The sequence below is a fragment of the Mobula hypostoma genome, chromosome 16 (genome assembly GCF_963921235.1).
Source record: "Mobula hypostoma chromosome 16, sMobHyp1.1, whole genome shotgun sequence".
NCBI classification, from domain to species: Eukaryota; Metazoa; Chordata; class Chondrichthyes; order Myliobatiformes; family Myliobatidae; genus Mobula; species Mobula hypostoma.
Genome location: NC_086112.1, coordinates 54,471,901 through 54,491,418, shown reverse-complemented (window position 1 = coordinate 54,491,418; position 19,518 = coordinate 54,471,901). Strand labels below are relative to the sequence as shown.

Genomic DNA, 19,518 nt, shown 5'->3' with positions numbered 1-19,518 from the left:
ACATCATCAATTCTGGTTAAAATCAGTTTATGTTCCTGATGCTGTGTGAAAACTTGCTGAAACATGTGATGTATTAAGAAATAACAGATCCATGTTTCATAAGTACGCTGATAGTCTCATGCTTCCACTTTTTTTATTGGGCAGGTTAGCTAGCAGATGGCTAAGTTGCCAGGCAAATTTATACTCATTAATTTAATTTTTAAAGAAATCAATGTTAAAAATTTAGGCTAACATTAGAAGAATTAGTTCAATATTTCAATATCTGCTACAAAAATGTTATTATCCTTTTTGATTGAAATTGCATTGTGAAAAATGTTGATTTGAAGGTAATGGGGGAAAACACAGGAAATAATTTTAAATGCGGTGATCACTTATTTGAATTTTCACTGCTTTTAGAAGGCAGCACTCCCTTATGTTGACATGTTTAAGAAAGATGACAACAATGTAAAGGAAAAGAAATTGGAGGGGGGGAGGTTGCGGTGACTAAAAGCTTGAAGGATCATCCGACAAGAAATCAAAAGAGAGGTTTTGGGAGGAAATTCTAGAGAATGAGAAACATACATAAAGAGGAAAAAAACTGCAATTGGGGTGAGAACAAGGATGCAGAAATAACTTTAGCTTGAGGAAAGGAGAAAGTGAAACTGCCCTGTATCAGGATGGAGAAGGCAAATGGGAAGGATGGTGTCAGGTTCACCTGTAATCTGAAAGGATGAAAATTTTAATTGATAGGTGAACCAGGAGCCAATTCAGACCTAAGATGAGAAGTACAACACAGAGCTTTGGCATGAGATAGGCTATACTTGGCAGAATTTTAAAATGACCAACTCGTTGGTTGTTAGTACAACTGAGCACTTGCAAACTTGGACTAGGAGGATGTAGCCAATGTAACAGAGGTAGAGGCAGGTGAAAGGGTCGCAAAATGATTTAAAGAGGATCACAAGGTGTTGGCAATGGCACTGTGTTAGTGCCAGTGGCTGGTCTTCCCACATTCAGCTGAACGAAATCATGGCTCACATGATTCCAGATCTCAGATTGAATTGATTTGAATTGAATTGACTTTATTACTTACATTCTTCATATACATGAGCAGTAAAAATCTTTACATTATGTCTCCATCTAAATGTGTAATGTGCAATTTATAGTAATTTATAATAAATAGTATGTATAACAGGATAGTAAATATAACATAGAAATACAGTTGTGTCAGCATGAGTTAAGCAGGCTGATGGCCTGGTGGAAGAAGTTGTCCTGGAGCCTGTTGGTTGTAGTATAATACTGCAGTAGTTTTTCCCAGATGGTAGCAGCTGGAACAGTTTGTGGTTGGGGTGACTCTGGTCCCCAATAATCTTTTGGGCCCTTTTTACACACCTGTCTTTGTAAATGTACTGAATAGTGGGAAGTTCGCATCTACAGATGTGCTGGGCTGTCCGCACCACTCTCTGCAGAGTCCAGCGATTGAGGGAGGTACAGTTCCCATACCAGGCAGTGATGCAGTCAGTCAGGATGCTCTCAATCGTGCCCCTGTAGAAAGTTCTTAGGATTTGGGGGTCCATAACAAACTTCTTCAACTGTTTGAGGTGAAAGAGGTGCTGTTGTGCCTTTTTCACCACACAGCCGGTATGTACAGACCACGTGAAATCCTCGGTGACGTTTACGCCGAGGAACTTGAAGATGTTCGCCCTCTCAACCCCAGATCCATTGATGTCAACAGGGGCTAGCCTGTCTCCATTCCTCCTGTAGTCCACAACCAGCTCCTTTGATTTTGCAACATTGAGAGAGAGGTTGTTTTCTTGATACCACTGTGTCAGGGTGATGACTTCTTCTCTGTAGGCTGCTTCATTATTATTTGAGATTAGGCCAATCAGATTAGTATCATTAACAAATTTAATTAGCAGGTTGGAGCAGTGGGTGGCAACACAGTCATGGGTATAGAGTAAAGGAGGCGGCATTATACACAGCTTTGAGGGGCACCTGTGTTGAGGGTCAGAGGGGCAGAGGTGAGGGAGCCCACTCTTACCACCTACCGGCAATCTGACAGGAAGTCCAGGATCCAGCTACACAAGGCAGGGTGAAGGCTGATGTCTCTGAGCTTCTTGTGAAGCCTGGAGGGAATTATGGTGTTGAATACTGAACTGTAGTCCAAGACCAGCATTCTCACATAAGCATCCTTCTTCTCCAGATGTGAAAGGACGGTGTGTAGAGCTGTGGCAATTAAACCATCTTCTAACAACATTATTTAAAAAACTGTTTTTGCCTAGTCAGGAGGCTTAGACAGCATATGCATGTATAAATAAGAAGAGTGATATGTCCATCCATCTGTAATTCAAAGTGATTTCAGGGCCCTCCTAACATCATTGAACATGTTTTTCGTGTTTAATGAGGCAACCACACTGCTCTGATTGGAGTTTGGGCTCCTTATTTGAGAAACTTCTCCTTAATGACAGTTAAATAGACATCAGCGGTGCATCAGCTAAATGCACCATTTTCAATTTTATTCCATCGTGATCTATCCACCGACTGGAGTAATAAATCAAGACTTACCACCTTTTGTCACCTCTTTCGGGGTATCTGACAGGCGAAACATGTAGTAGACATACGACATCAGTAAGCAATTCCGTCCATGCTGATCTTTGCTGAGTCCTGGACTATTATGAAGGCTGTTAACTATCGAGACGACAGATTCAAATGTGAATTGTGCAAGGTTGGCTGCAAATAAATAGTGCAGATTGTTTGAATGAAAAAGATTGTACCACATTTGTGCAATAATTTCACGTTCCTACAGAACAAGGTAAAAGAGAAAAATTTGGAAAATTTTGAACAATGATGGTAAAATGCAGGGAGAGGCAGCCCTGGTCAGTCTCATACTCTGGTGTGAAATTTCAATTCAATCCTTTGGAACTGAGCACCATGATTTTATGCCTTTTCTCCTCATTTTAAAGTGTGTAAATAACTCATTATTTACTGAACTTGTTATCCAGTAAATTTGTGCTAAAAGCAGAAGGTGAGTTTCAAAAGAAACAGAATCCTAGAGAATCATTTGAACTGATGTATTCTGATTCAATTTAAATAATTAAAGTGACATTGCAGTAGCCTATAAGCACTAGATAATAAATAACTATATGTATCTGATATTGGTTCCTGGAAAAGTTTCAGGAGAATTCAAAAATGTACTTCAAGTTAAAATAATTTAAAATCTAACTAATACTTTCTTCCTTGTGCGACTAATGAACCAAACATCATCGGTTAATGTCACTGAAACTAATACATAAATCTTTCTCCTTTATCCTTTTTACTACATGTGAAAGGTTACTGATTGGCAAACACAATACAAATCCATGACAGAGGGGACACATATGGGATAGGAAATGGGAAACTGGAGAGGTAGGGCCTTAAGAGTAGAAAAGAGCAAAATATGGATGTAAATGGATGCATGGAAGTAATTCTAGAGGTTTGGGTTTTGACAGCATGAACACGGGCAGTGAAATGACTGAATTTAGAAGGAAGTTATGGGCAAGAATTCCAGGAACACAGAAACATCAAAAAGATGGTGTCCATTATTAAGGACCCCCAGCACCCAGGACATGCCATCTTCTCACTGTTACCATCAGGCAGGAGGTACAGAAGCCTGAAGGCACACACCCAGCGATTCAGGAACAGCTTCTTCCCCTCTGCCATCTGATTTCTAAATGGACACTGGACCCACGAACACCACCTGACTTTTAAAAAAATTATTATTTCTGTTTTTGGACTACTATTTTTTAATTTAACTATTTTATATACAAACATTTGTCTATGTACACACACACTTACTGCAATTCATTTATTTAATTTGTTTCTATATTATCAAGTATTGTAGTGTACTGCTGTCACAAAGTTGACAATTTTCACAACATCTGCCGGTGATATTAAACCTGATTCTGATGTTAGAAGGTCTTGGGGCTGGCGATGCTTATATATACAACAGTGAACAAGACCAGACACATAAATAACAAAAATTAGAGATCAAAAACAGAGGCAGTGCAGGCAAGAGAAATAAAAATATTTGTCTTTGGAGTATTAACTTTGGTTTTATATTTGAAAAAAGAAACAAGTTTCCAAGAATTAGATAAGAAATAAGGATAGCAGTAGTAGTGCTCCACTTGGAATTAGTGAATCAAATCGGCATGCCTACCTGTCTGGCCTGCGACAACAATTGGCTGTACTGTCAGCTGGAAAAGCTTATCCAGGACCTGGTGCAGAAACAGTACCAACGGTTCAAGCCGGGCTGAAGGCAGTGAGATTATACTCAACTTCAGCTCATGCTCTAGGTCATGTTCCATTATCTTCTGGTCCAGGATCCGAATTGGAAATATCACCCGGCCCTCCAGGGTGTGACACAGGGCAAAGAATTTGTCCAGGTGGTTGTCCTGTTACAAAGAAACCTGCTGTTATTGATCATGGCTTATCTTTGTGATTTGGAGCTGTCCAGTTAAAAGCTATGTTGGTCAAACTGTCTTGGTTTCTAACTTTCAATGCTTTGGGGTTAAAACTGTATTGATGACAGCAACTGATTCATTTGTAGGCAATGGTTTACGATCGGTCTATGCAGCTGCATTTAGTGATTGATTCTGCAAGAACATCTAAGTTTATAGCTAAAGAACCTTAAAATCAACCCATGATAGTGGGTGATTCTAGGGACTAGAGTTAAACCATCAAATGGGTGAAACCTTTATGGACAAGGCTTTTGATGTTTTATGGAAGCAGCCACTATTTCATTCGAGTACCCACCCTGCAAAGTCAGAACATATTGTCAACGGATTTAAATAATCTCACTCCAACACTACAATTTAGAGCCTGATTCAAAATTAAATGCTGCTGTGTGGGCCTCCAAGGTGTCAGGAAGCATGAAACTGCCAACACCACAGCTTGGCAGGTTTTTTCATCAGCACTCCTCTGGGCCACCGGAATAGGACCTCTCCCCCAAATTTTACAAGGAAGTCTTCAGTCTCTCCCCTGGTGAAGGTCTTTGTTTTCTTCTTTCTGATTATTGGCCTTTCCCTTCACCCTGATGTCCCCTTTCCACCTTCCCAGCAGGTATGCTCCCATAATGACCTCTGAGACTGGCAAAGTCCAACCTCTCCCCCTTCCAACAGTCTTTGTAAACGTGCTTTCCGCTGGTTTTCCATCCTGACTGATGGCCAGTCTAGTCATTTCACCTTGTGCTGATTAGACAATGTCTCCAATACACAAAAGTAGGGACCCATTGCTCACCCAGCAGGACATAAACAGCCCTGGCATTGCTTGGGTCTTTGCTTTCATCCTTGCACACATCTCTCTGCTACTCCTTTGACAATTCATCTTGATTATTAAAATAAATATTCTGATTTTGAAGGCCATTTTCTGAGGAGAATGAATGGAACTCTGATGAATAAAACCTAGCCATGCACATCATCTTTCTGGACCAACTTCAGGGGAGAGGTGCCAGCTTCCTTACACCAAGGAATCATACTCAGCAACGCTAATTCTGCTAACCTTCGACTGAAATGATGGCAGAAAATTGATTGTTAACAGAACTGAAAAGCTGTACATCACAGTTGTTAGTGTACCAGTTTTTCCTCCAAATAGCACCTCAATAAGGCATTGAACTTCTTCTGGCTAATGGGATAACTACTTTTGTTAAAATAGTCTCACAGCAGCTCCCAGATTTACACGTTTAAATCCATGAGGTAAATCTGTGAGGTGGTATAAACTGTCCAGATAATGGTTTTCAACTTTAAATTGTCCAAAGCTGTCTGGCCTTCTGAGTTCCTCTAGCAGTCTGTTCTTTTTTCACTCCAGATTCCAGCATCTGTGATCTCCAGGTTTATGCTTGTTAGAAGTCATGGTGTAATGCTTATGTATCTTTTTCATTAATAAATTCCATGTACATGTGAAAACAAATATTTTAATGATATTATGCTTTAAGAAGCATTAATGACACAGCCAACAAATGTAAAATAAGAGAAACATTTGATGTTTGATTAAGCAACACTGAACAGGGATAAGGAGATGACCAAGTGAAAGGTCTGGACAAGAGTATTTCTACCAATCAGAGACAGACATATTAGTTATCATTTAGGGTCTAGAGAGAGTATATTGATCTTATCTTTTTATGATGCAATTGATAAAACACCGCAAGAGAGAGATTGATGAAAAGTTTTTCTCTCGTGGACGTACATCAATGACTTTACACCAATAAACAGAAACCTTTAATTTTAAGCAGAGCAACTGTAACTACCCACAGTATTCTTGCACAAGCAGCAAAAGTTATCTTGCAATGGAAGATTAAATAACTGGTAAACTTCAAAGCTTTCTCTCACCCTGACAGGATTCCAAGTTTTGCTTTTACCATACATGACTCTTAGTCAGCGTTGCTTCTACGTGTGGTAATAAGCTATACATTCGGAACAAAATACTGCAGCTCAGCTCTGCTGGATACTTACCTGGGAGTGCACGGAAGAAACTGCTTGTATCTCCACGTTGAAGACACCTTTGTGTCCATCCACCCATTTGATTGGTGCTGACGGGTTTGGAATCTTCTGTATCGAACAAAAATAGAAATTCATATTTTTTTGATTTAAAGTAATATAAATTTATTGCTGAGTAGGAGAGGTATGAAGCCACGCTTCAAAGAGACACGTTATTTTATTTGAATAGTCATGTCCGCTTGTTTCTAGCTGTTAGGTATCTGAAAACCGTTTCTTCTCCATCTTCCCATCCTCTTTCTTTCAAGCTTTATCTTACCATGCCATCGTAGGTACTGCAGCCTGGAATATTCAGGGATGGCGAAGGTAAAATACAAAAATGCCAGTCTAGGGGTAATTGAAGTTTTCCATGTGTTCAGAACATAAATTATTTTTTCCCTGGAGGATAACCAGGATGAGCTGCTTTGAATTTCTCCAGCAGAATGTGGAGGACACAAGCAGGTTAACAGTAGCTTGGCAAAGAGTTGATGACGATGATAGCCATACATGATCTGAATGTCCATGTAAACTCAGTTTTCATTAAGGAAGTGCAGGAGGGCAAGTGAGAATATGAGACAATGTATCAGCTCTGTTTGTGATAAACCAACAGTGCTGTGCATTCAAGTGAATCGAGATTTTCTAGAATAGAAGTGTAGAATATTGCAATTAAGTATGGAAAACATTGGGTCTTGAACTGTGTAATCTTGTAGCCTGCCAGCTCCCTACAAAGAACTCATCAGGGATTCCATGGTATTCCAGATAAGCTTCAACAATTATTTATGGATGGACAACAAGAAGTTTTCAGTAATTACTAATAAACTATCCTGCAAGTCAGCGGTTGCAATTGTGCTTTGCTGCCCTCCATCCCCTCCTTTATAACCACGGGAGCTTTGCCTTCCATAAACAAACTGCCCTTTCCCTGCTCCACAGCAGAGTGAACACACAGCCCTTGTGCCAAATGTTCCTGTGACAGATTGGATGACGTAATTCTGCCATTTATATACAGCATTACACAATGTGTTTGAAATGGCAGGAAGATTGTTGGTCACCTAATTGCCTAGGAAGTCCTTGAAGTGGCAGAACGTGTGTTGTAATGTAGAAGAGCAATTCCCAAAGATATTTCTATTTTCAACAGTGGGATCAGCACAATGCAGTCTAAGCAGAGATCCAGAGCAGGTGGACTACCGCTGTTAAAGTACTGACACAGATCTCTATAAACACAACTCCATCACAGGCATCAGCCTCCCCAACGTCCAGGACATATTCAAAAGGTGATGCATCAGAAAGGCTGTATAGACCATTAAGGACCCCCATAACCCAGAAATGCCCTCTCCTCATTGCTCCCATCAAGGAGGAGGTACAGGAGCCTGAAGACACAAAGTCAGTGCTTCAGGCAACCCGCACAAAATGCTGGAGAAACTCAGCAGGCTGGGCAACATCTATGGAAAAGAGTACAGTTGCTGTTTCAGGCCAAGCCCCTTCATCAGAACGGTGTCTTGGCCCAAAACGTCGACTGTACTCTTTCCCATAGATGCTGCCTGGCCTGCTGAGTTCCTCCAGCATTCTGTGTGTGTTGCTTGGATTTCCAGCATCTGCAGATTTTGTCTTGTTTCTCAAGGTTTCAGAAACAGCTTCTTCCCCTCTGCCATCAGATTTCAGAATGTACAATGAACCCATGAACACCACCTCACTATTTTCCCCTCCCTTTTGGCACTACATATTTAGTTAATTTTTTTATATATACTTATTGTTAATTTATAGTTCTTTTATTATTATGTACTGCTGCCAATGATGGTATGAACACTTATTACTCCAACATCCAATAATTTCACCCCATCCCCCTTCTCTCTTTTTCCATTCCCTATTCTTACCCCTTCTCTTTTCTACACATTCCCTCTGGTGCCCCTCCTCCTCCCCCTTCTCCTCTGGTCCACTGTCCTCTCCTAGTAAATTCCTTCTTCTGCAGCCCTTTGCCTCTTCCACTTCCTACCTCCCAGCTTCTCCTTCATCCCTCAGCTGGTTTCACCCGTCACCTACCAGCTTGTGCTCCTGCCTCTCCTCCCACCTTCTTATTCTGGCTCTTCTTCCCCCTTCCTTCCTAGTCCTGATAAATCCAACTCTTTATTCTTCTCCAAAGGTCCTAGCAGACCTGCTGAGTTCTTCCAGCATTTTGTGAACAGTTCCTTTTAGCAGGTCATATGATGTCAGAGTACTAGTATCTGATTAAGAGCTCTTAGCGAGTTGTATCTGCACCTTGCAAACTCCTTAGCCACTCAGTTATACCCAGAGCAATGGTTATGGGTTAACCACTGGTGGCTGAGCCCCACAAATTCAAAGACTCCCACTCTTTCTCAAAGTCAATAACTTCTGACGGAACTGGATGTTGCTGGACAGTGAACAGGGATGAGATTGACTGTAAATAGACACATGCATTATAGCCTGTCAGCACTCACTGTTAAGGCTTGTATAAAAATGACTGACACCTGTAGAGCTGGGGTCTTCGTGCCATCTTTCAATAAGGGAGGGAGAGAATTAAACAAAATTAGATTCCAAACAAAGGAAATGCTATTGGGCACACTGGGAACAATACACTTCAAATCATCACTAAAAAAAAAAGAGCAGTGAGAATGTGAAATTAACTCAGAATCACGGTCTTAATGAGAGGCATGATCTGTTGTTTGGACAACTTAAATGTCAGCCCGGATTGACTGGCAAGGTAGGGTGTCAAGAGCTGGGTGAGGTTGGATTGGTCTAAGCACCAAGCCGATTTGGAGGGGTCAAGAACAGCTTCCTCGGCAGTGAAATCTTGGGCCAAAGCGAGTCTCAGGGTGTCATGTTCTAGACCCGCGTGGGGCCTGGGTTCTAATGTGAGGGACAATCCTCTGTTTGGATGACTTGAATGCCAGCCCAGGTAGACCGGGGGCTCCTCTCTCCACAATGCTGAGGCTGTGAGATCGCCCATGTGCTTCATGTCTGTGAACCTTGCGACGACTTGCTCTGCTAATGCGATAAACTGAATAATGAAGCTTTGGGCCTACTCTGGGCTGCTCGGGGGATTTGGACCCAATGACTCAATTTGGTTCAGGGTGCTGTTGTTGTTGCTCACTTCTATTGTTGCATGATTTGTGTTTTTTTTCTTTCCCTCCACATTGGGGGTTGGACTTTTTTTAAAATAGGGTTCTTTTGGGTTCCTTGCTTTCGGCTGCCCGGAACCAGACAAATCTCAAGCTTGTGCAATTCATAGATTCTTTGATAATAAATGAACTTTGAAAGTTTGAACCTTTGAATGTGTCTGGAACAAGGAACCTACCACCATTCTGATAAATTTACCTGGCGAATTAGGTGAGGTGGAACAAAAAGAGGGTATCATAAATACTGGTCAAAGTGCCTGTTTCCACACTGTAAACATCCACATATGAAATTCTACATAAACATTATGCACGATCTACTGTATATACACTAAGCCATGGGATACAAATGCATTCAGTACGAATTCTGTAGAACATGCTTCTAGCTTTCCACATGAAGACAGAACTAGTCAAGCGGTTAAAATGTTCTAACCATCCATAGCTGATTATCTATCTGCCCATAGCATGGTCCTGATAAGGTCAGATCTCCGACTGTAAAAGCTAATCATGAGAGTAGTGTACAACAGAATCTCTTACCTCTGGGGAGTGCATCGAGTATTTGTTGGGAAGCTTATCCAAAACAACAGGCAGACAGTAACGACCAGTCTGAAGACGCTCATTCATAAGAATTGGCAACCACTAGAGATTAAAGATGGAACATTCTATTAATTTACTGAACCAGGAAGTTTTTGAGTTTTATTTCCTTCTCCTTCGACACTCCGTGAGGGATTGAGGATAATTTGCTTTCACTCTGGTTCTAATGGTTCTGAGGTCTGAGGCAGGGCATCCTCTACTAACTTGTCTCCCCTGCACTACCTTGCCCTCCAGTAACTAAAGGTGAACTGTGAGATCCCATAAAACATGGGCGACTTACCTTATCTCAGGAGCCATCAAAGATGATATTCACATTTGCAGTAACTATATCAGATGACTGAGGAAATGGGTATTTGAAGATCAAAGCCTCAGATTTGGCACAAAACGTTGTCTACAGTGATTCCCGTCCTAGTATATTGTGATGGATTCTCACATTCAAGGGCCTAAGAGGCTTTTTGCTAACCTCAGCTTTCAAACATGGTAACGTCCCCTTTTCAAAAGGTGACAAAGTTAAACTCCAAACCAATATTCCTTGCTCAGCTTCTTGTTGTAAACAAGTAAACAATGAGGTCTTGTAGGCCCATGTTTAAGCAATGTAAATATGCCGCTGCATAAGTTAATTGGTCTGGAGCAAACCGGGCAACACTTCTGGTAAAATGGCAGCAAATTTGGACGCAGCTGCCTCTTGGGTGGCCAACTAAAGATATTTTTGTCTTATTTGAATGTCTTTTTTAAGATCACTGGATAATGCTAGACATTATGAACTTCAGGTACTGCAAATCTACCCCATCATTCAAGCTGCTCATTTTTGGAGGAGCTGGCTTTAGTGCAGACCAAGTCACTGCCTGCTACAGTCTAACTGCGAGTGATTGTCTTGGATGTTTCTCTTGCAATCACAACCCCTTTTTGGACATTGATATTGTAAAATACTGCAAGTCAGTTTCCCTTGCTTATTGGCAAAACACGTGGCAGATGAGCTGTGTGGTCTTGATTGTAGCGAGGACCAGGCCTCGAGCTGTGGTTTTGCTGACAGAGGCAGTCCAGGAGAGAGGTGCCGGAGGCGGAGGCATCCATGCTTGGTTGGGGACTGGCCCTCCTGTTGGTGCTGCCCTCCAGTGTTCAATTGGTGGAATGACAAGCTGGATTGCGTGCCTGAGTGAGTGTGTATGCTCATCTGTGGACAGCAGAGGACTACTTGTTTTTGCCAATAACACCTACGCACCATTAACTTGCAGGACATGCCACTCAGGAACTTGGGCTGTATATCCTTTTGTGTGACTGTATGTTTATTTGCTACCTTATGTGCGCTATATGTGGCTTGTGCTGTGTACGACTGTTGGTGATACTGCGTTGTACACCTTGACCCTGGAGGAACGCTGTTATGCTTGGTTGTATTCATGGTAATTCATGTCTGGTTTAATAATAAATAAACTTGGACTTGAGGTTACTTGCACCATTGTGACTGAGTTCAAGAAAGTTTGCAGACCAGACAGACTTTGTCACTTAGCACATCAAACACGATCTCAGGTTTAGTTGATCAATCAATAGTTGGGATATTTGCACATTCAGAGTCAGCCCTCACAACATTAATTTTGGGTGTCTGGTATCTCTGTCCCTAGAAACCTTTAATCCATCTGTGTTACTTTGTCTCAGAAAAGGTATCTGAAAAACATCACATGCAGATAATGTCAACTTGTGGCAAAACAGTATAAATGTTAGAAAGCATTGGGGATCGTTAAGGGATGTCAAGGAGAATGACAGGAAGATGCGACTAGAACTCATGCCTCAGCCTTCGTTTTCTACAATGGTCGACTCATCAGTGACAACTCATTGGTATGATCTATTAGTTTGTAAGAATTGTACCTGTATTTGGAAATCCTTTGTAGCCTGTGCATCTTTTGTAATTGGGAAATCTTTTCTAAATTGGAAATCTCCTTTGAGTGTTAAATGTGCATTAAGATAAATTGTCTGAAATTAAATGTGTATCGTTTGAAATAAAATAAACTGTGTTTAAACTACCCAGTTAGCCGTAAGCATCTTCTCCTTGGTAGGAAGGGGGCTCCCACCACTCAAATGGTGGGTATTGAAAGCTAGCCCTCACTACAGAGACTAGACAGAGAAGTGAGCTAGTCTTTGAAAGGTAGGTGGATACAGTATAACTTCCCTATTGTGAGGGAACATGTAGTGCAGACATTGAACCCAGTATCATCACAATATGCTTACGAGTGGTAATCCCACTAAACACATAAAGTCTACAGCCATTAACATTCAATATTTTGTTTACAGATACTACTGTCCCTCTACTGGTTGAAAGTCCAAGTTACAGCCAGTACAAAGGAAAGGGGATTGGAGATATCAAAACTCCTTGGTGTGGTTATTCCTTACCTGTGTTGTCAGAGGTCATGCCTGGGCTGGGAGGGTTGTATTTTCCTAATATTTTAAACATTTTGTTTTAAAAAGAAAAGAACTCTCACTATTATCTCACACCCCTCGTTTCCATGGGTGAATGGAACAGAGAAATCAAGATGAGACTTCTGGAAATACTTAAGCAATCCACTTCTGCTTTTTGGGCTGCTTCTGCCGACTGCCTACTTCTCAATTGTAGACTTTTGAACTTTGTTTGCTAAGGGCTTGAACATAAATCTCTCCACTCCTTCTCCTTCTTCTTTGACATTCCTTAAAACTAAGCCCTTTCACCTAGCTTTCTGTATTTCTTTATGTGGCAGAGTATCAATTATTGTTTGCCAATTCTGTAAAACATCTCATGATTTTTATTTGCTGGAAAAGATGGTAAATACATGGCAATGTTGTTTACGCTGATTTTGGAACTTATTACTTCTTGTCACCAGGTGACTAATAACTACCATTCCTTTTCATGACTGATAACCACCATCTCTTTTCCCTTGCGATTTATTAGTGCTTTAAGAACACAGGACTTAAGCCAATGTTAAATTGCAAACTACAATGATGATTGGTGCAGGATATGCAAACAATACAACAAGCCAATTGTCTTACACTGAATCCAACTCATGTCTCTGGTCATGACCACAGTCAATAATTGAAACCAATTCCTCATTTCAGTTGCTGTGCATTATCTAGTCAGTGAGTAGAAATGGACACAGGGAATAAAGGCCTTATTTCAATGATAGGTATTGTTAAATTATTGATTTCATTCCTTTATTCTTCCTACATACTTTCTTTCAGGATCCCATTCCAAAGCCATTTGCCACTGACCACTAGTCCAGTGATCATTCTTCATGTGAAAGCCAAGAGCAAGTGCTAGACATCATTTCACCACAGGAAATAGTATAGCTGAGCTTGATCTTGTTCCCAGCTCATGTTCTCAGATAAAAATTATACTTCAAAGTTCACTGACTGAAGAAATGTCACAGACCCGAAATACTAAGTTTATTAACACATGTTGCCCAATTTGCTGAGTAATTTCAGCATTTTTCGTTTTAATATCACTGCCTGATGATTTGAAGTCAGGAAAATTACAGAATTTCCCCCGATATTCATCAAGAGGTGTTAGGCTTAGTTCATCAAATGCTTCACCTAACTGGTAGGCCATATTACACAGAACAAACATGAGACCATCATGCACCATCATGAAGTGCTTCGAGAGACTGGTCATGGCATGCATCAACTCCAGCCTTCCAGACAACCTCGACCCACTGCAATTTGCCTACTGCTGAAAAGGTTGCCATCTCCCTGGCCCTACTCTCATCTCTGGAGCACCTGGACAGTAAAGACACCTACGTCAGACTAATATTTATTGACTACAGCTCCACCTTTAATACTGTAATTCCAAGGAAGTTTATCACCAGACTCTAGATTTCGGGAGTCAATGCTTCCGACTGAAAATGGATCCTTGACTTCCTGACCAACAAATCGCAATCAGTAAGGATAGACAGCAACACCTCTGCCACAATCATTTTAAACCCTGGTGCTCCATGAGGTTGCATCCTCAGACCCCTAATCTACTCCTGACTGCATGACTACGCTTTAATTCCATCTACAAGTTTGCAAATGAAACCACTACAAATAATGATAAAACAGAGTACAGGAAGGAGATAGAGAGCTTAGTAATATGCTGTCGTGACAAAATCCTTTCTCTTGATGTCAACAAAGCAAGAGAGTTGGTCATTGACGTCAGGAAAGGGGGTGGCACACAAGCTCCTGTCTGTATTAGTGACACTGAGGTGAGAAGGTTGAGAGATTTGAGTTCCCAGGAGTGAAAATCACCAGTAGTCTGCCCTGGCCCAACCACGTTGATGTCATGACCAAGAAAGCTCACCAGCACCTCTACTTCCTTAGGAGGTTAAATAATTTAGCAAGTCCCCAACAGCTGTTACCAATTTTTATTGATGTACCATACAAAGCATCCAATCTGGATACATAATAGGTTGGTATGGCAACTGCAGGTGACCACAAGAAACCGCAGAGAACTGTGGACACAGCTGAGCACATTACGGAAACCGGCCTCCCCTCTGTGGACTCTGTCTATACCTCTCGTTGCCTCAGTAAAGCAGCCAGCATAATCAAAGACCCCACCCACACTGGACATTCTCTCTTTACTATCTCCCCACCCCCCTTCGGGCAGGTGACACAAAAGCCTGAAAGCATGTACCACCAGGCTCAAGGATAGCTTCTATCCCAGTATTATCAGACTCCTGGATGATTCTCCTGTACGATAAGGTGGACTCTTACCTCACAATCTACCTCATTATGATCCTGCATGCTATTGTTCACTTGCACTATGTCTTCTCTGGATTTTATACTTTATTCTGAACTCTGTTATTGTTTCACCTTGTTCTACACAGATGAACTGTGTAATGATTTGATCTGCATGAACAGTATGCAAGCTTTTCACTGTATCTTGGTTCATGTGACAGTAATAAACTAATACTGAATCTAGAATATTATCCAATGACTTTTCAGTGTAATTCCTTCAAGTAACAAATGGACATCACCAGGGGAACCATGAAGCTATACGTCATTCAGTCAAGACAAACAGCAAATGGGCTTAGCTTACCGAGTAACCAATTAGATTCTCTGGTGATCCTCCTTGGTTCTGCTTCTGCTGACAGCTGATGTGGTAGAAGGTAAACAGCAAGTGGTGCTTCTCTGTTATTTTAGCAGGAAGTTTAAGTTTTACTTCCTCATAGAAATCAGGAGACCTGAGGTAAAAGAAAATGTTACCAATTGATTGTTCTTTTGTAGGTTGCTGCAGTCCCAAGCTAGAATGCGGATTTTACTGGGTTTTGTCAGCATTCCTGGCTCTTGCTAGCGTAATTGTTGATAGGTTTTGAGTCTTGCATCAACAATTTCCCAATTGTGTTGAGACACACCAGCATATACACTGGGAAGTCTGCTGTCTGAATTAATACCAAATTAGACCTCCAGCACCACATGGGAGCACATTTTTAGAAAGGAGATTGTACGGGTGCTTAATTCAAGTTCCAGTTTAATAAATATTATCTGTGCCCCTTAACATTTTAAATTCTTTAAATGTGACTGTAAGAATTTTTTTGATTTTATTTACCTATTGTTAAACATTTAAAATTTTTTTAAAGCATTTTTTTTTAAAGATTTGTTTATTCTGATTGGTTTATAAATCTGACATTGGGATACATGGAGATACTTTAACAGTAATGACAATGACCAGGACTGGGAGTTTGACAGCTGTCAAGAAGTTTTGTAGGCAGACATTACTCTGATACATCTGGTAAATGCCACTAGCTTTGCTCCAAACCCTGTCGCCGGCTTGCATCTCAGCACTCAGCTCCAAGGCCACCTCAGTCAATGAAGTTGTTTTTCAGAATCTGAAGAGTGGCAAGTGCGGGAGAATGAGAATGGTGTACGCTGAAGTAGATGCCGAGACCACTTAGGAATGGCTGAGTCCTTCTTTTCATCGTACAACACCTTGATGTTCTGCTTACAATATCACTGGAAGCCATGGAAACTTGTGATATACATCTCTAGGACACATTTTACAAGAAAAATCTATAAATTATTTCCATTTCACAAAGCTTGATGCTATCGGTATTGTTTACAATAATGTATAGTCATAATTATGAATGGATCTCAATAACCTTTGGGTGAAATACGTATAAAAATTTTATAAAAGAGGAAAAAAAAATACATTTCCTAGTCATGTAGAAGCTTGGATCTTTGCTCTGTAAGTGTCCTTTCTAAGGTAAGAGTGTTATTGTCAGATTAAGTAAACGAGTGAGTACACAAGAAAGCCTATCATGTTATTGCCTTCCTTATTATTCTGTGGGAGAATATACAGTATGTGAAGGGTTTTTACAATTGAAGTAAAGAATAGATTTCAAAGTCTAGAAATAGAATCTGTTGAAGATGATAGCAATCATGCAGAAATGAAGTTAAACTCTCTAAAGGATGCCTTGGTAGAATCAGCAAAGTCAGTGATTCCTAAAAAAGAAAAAAGCACAAGGAATAAATGGATGACAGATGAAATCAATAATCTAATGGAAGAAAGGAGACGGAAGAAAGCAAATCCTATAGAATATAAGTCCTTAGATAAAAAAGTTAAAAGCTTATGTCAAAAAGACAAAGAATAATGGTTAAACCAGGAATGTGAGCAAATAGAAAGAATCCCTATTACTGATCCAAAAAGGTTACATCAACGAATCAAGAATATCACTGGTAAAAAGCTCCTCTGTTCTTCAGGTGGATGTTTGAAAGCAAAGGATGGTACCATTATCATGGAAAAAGATGAGATTATGAACAGATGGACTGAGTATACTCAGGAACTGTTTGAAGACGATTGAGGCGAAAAAACAGAAATTAAGAAAAACATTGAAGATCCAAGTATTTTAAAATCTGACGTTCGTAATGCAATAAATAAGATGAAGAAAGGAAAGGCAGCAGGTCCTGATGAATTAGTAATAGAACAAATTATCGTCTTTGAAGATTACAGAATTGAAAAACTTACTGATTTAATCAATGACATTTATGAGACTGGAATAATACCAGAAGAGATGAAAGAAAATCAGTATTTATCACTCTTCCTCAGAAACCTGGAGCAATAGAATGTGAATTACATAGGACTTCAAGTTTAATGAGTCATATCACCAAGATACTTTTAAGAATTTTGATGACAAGAGCTAGAAGTAAGATACAAGCTGAAATAGGTAAAGAACAATGTGGTTTTGTGAAAGACAAAGGTACAAGAAACGTGATATTGATGTTAAGCATACTATCAGAACGAGCTATTCAAGTGCAAAAAGATTTGTTTGTTTGTTTTATCAACTACACAAAAGCATTTGATAAAGTGAAGCACAATAAGTTATTTGAAATATTACAGGAAACTCCAGATCTAGATTAGAAAGACCTCCACCTTATCAGAAATCTGTACTGGGAACAAACTGCCACTGTAAGAATAGATGGAGAAGTGAGTCATTTTACGAAAATCAAGAGAGGCGTTAGACAAGGGTGTGTTTTCTCCCCTGATTTGTTTAATGTGTACAGTGAAACAATATTACAAAAAATAAGAGACATCTTGGGAATCAAAGTTGGCCGTGAAAACATCAATAATTTCAGATATGTGGATGACACTGTTAATTAGATTAGATTAGATTATAGAAACATAGAAAATAGGTGCAGGAGTAGGCCATTTGGCCCTTCGAGCCTGCACCGCCATTTATTATGATCATGGCTGATCATCCAACTCAGAACCCCGCCCCAGCCTTCCCTCCATACCCCCTGACCCCCGTAGCCACAAGGGCCATATCTAACTCCCTCTTAAATATAGCCAATGAACTGGCCTCAACAGTTTCCTGTGGCAGAGAATTCCACAGATTCACCACTCTCTGTGTGAAGAAGTTTTTCCTAATCTCGGTCCTAAAAGGCTTCCCCTCTATCCTCAAACGGTGGCCCCTCGTTCTGGACTTCCCCAACATCGGGAACAATCTTCCTGCATCTAGCCTGTCCAATCCCTTTAGGATCTTATACGTTTCAATAAGATCCCCCCTCAATCTTCTAAATTCCAACGAGTACAAGCCCAGTTCATCCAGTCTTTCTTCATATGAAAGTCCTGCCATCCCAGGAATCAATCTGGTGAACCTTCTTTGTACTCCCTCTATGGCAAAGATGTCTTTCCTCAGATTAGGGGACCAAAACTGCACACAATACTCCAGGTGTGGTCTCACCAAGGCCTTGTACAACTGCAGTAGTACCTCCCTGCTCCTGTACTCGAATCCTCTCGCTATAAATGCCAGCATACCATTCGCCTTTTTCACCGCCTGCTGTACCTGCATGCCCACTTTCAATGACTGGTGTATAATGATACCCAGGTCTCGTTGCACCTCCCCTTTTCCTAATCGGCCACCATTCAGATAATAATCTGTTTTCCTATTTTTGCCACCAAAGTGGATAACTTCACATTTATCGACATTAAATTGCATCTGCCATGAATTTGCCCACTCACCCAACCTATCCAAGTCACCCTGCATCCTCCTCACCGCTAACACTGCCACCCAGCTTCGTGTCATCCGCAAACTTGGAGATGCTGCATTTAATTCCCTCATCCAAGTCATTAATATATATTGTAAACAACTGGGGTCCCAGCACTGAGCTTTGCGGTACCCCACTAATCACCGCCTGCCATTCTGCAAAGGTCCCGTTTATTCCCACTCTTTGCTTCCTGTCTGCAAACCAATTCTCCACCCACACCAATACCTTACCCCCAATACCGTGTGCTTTAAGTTTGCACACTAATCTCCTGTGTGGGACCTTGTCAAAAGCCTTTTGAAAATCCAAATATACCACATCCACTGGTTCTCCACTATCCACTCTACTAGTTACATCCTCAAAAACTTCTATGAGATTCGTCAGACACGATTTTCCTTTCACAAATCCATGCTGACTTTGTTCGATCATTTCACCGCTTTCCAAATGTGCTGTTATCACATCCTTGATAACTGACTCCAGCAGTTTCCCCACCACTGATGTTAGGCTAATCGGTCTATAATTCCCCGGTTTCTCTCTGCCTCCTTTTTTAAAAAGTGGGGTTACATTAGCCACCCTCCAATCCTCAGGAACTAGTCCAGAATCTAACGAGTTTTGAAAAATTATCACTATTGCATCCACTATTTCTTGGGCTACTTCCTTAAGCACTCTAGGATGCAGACCATCTGGCCCTGGGGATTTATCTGCCTTCAATCCCTTCAATTTACCTAACACCACTTCCCTACTAACATGTATTTCGCTCAGTTCCTCCATCTCACTGGACCCTCTGTCCCTTACTATTTCTGGAAGATTATTTATGTCCTCCTTAGTGAAGACAG

The 19,518-nt window shown here is 40.8% G+C and overlaps 1 protein-coding gene across 5 annotated transcripts in view; it reads right to left on the bottom strand.

Moving 5' to 3' along the window:
- dock8 (dedicator of cytokinesis 8) overlaps positions 1-19,518 on the bottom strand; it is a 258,252-nt gene that overhangs the window by 80,890 nt on the left and 157,844 nt on the right. For all 5 annotated transcript variants that reach the window (XM_063068960.1, XM_063068961.1, XM_063068962.1 and 2 more), the window contains 5 exons: positions 15,240-15,384; positions 10,148-10,249; positions 6,462-6,557; positions 4,172-4,406; positions 2,542-2,706 (listed from right to left, as the gene is read on the bottom strand). In XM_063068960.1, coding sequence (XP_062925030.1) covers positions 2,542-2,706; positions 4,172-4,406; positions 6,462-6,557; positions 10,148-10,249; positions 15,240-15,384 — 743 coding nt within the window. The remainder of the gene's footprint in view (positions 1-2,541; positions 2,707-4,171; positions 4,407-6,461; positions 6,558-10,147; positions 10,250-15,239; positions 15,385-19,518) is intronic.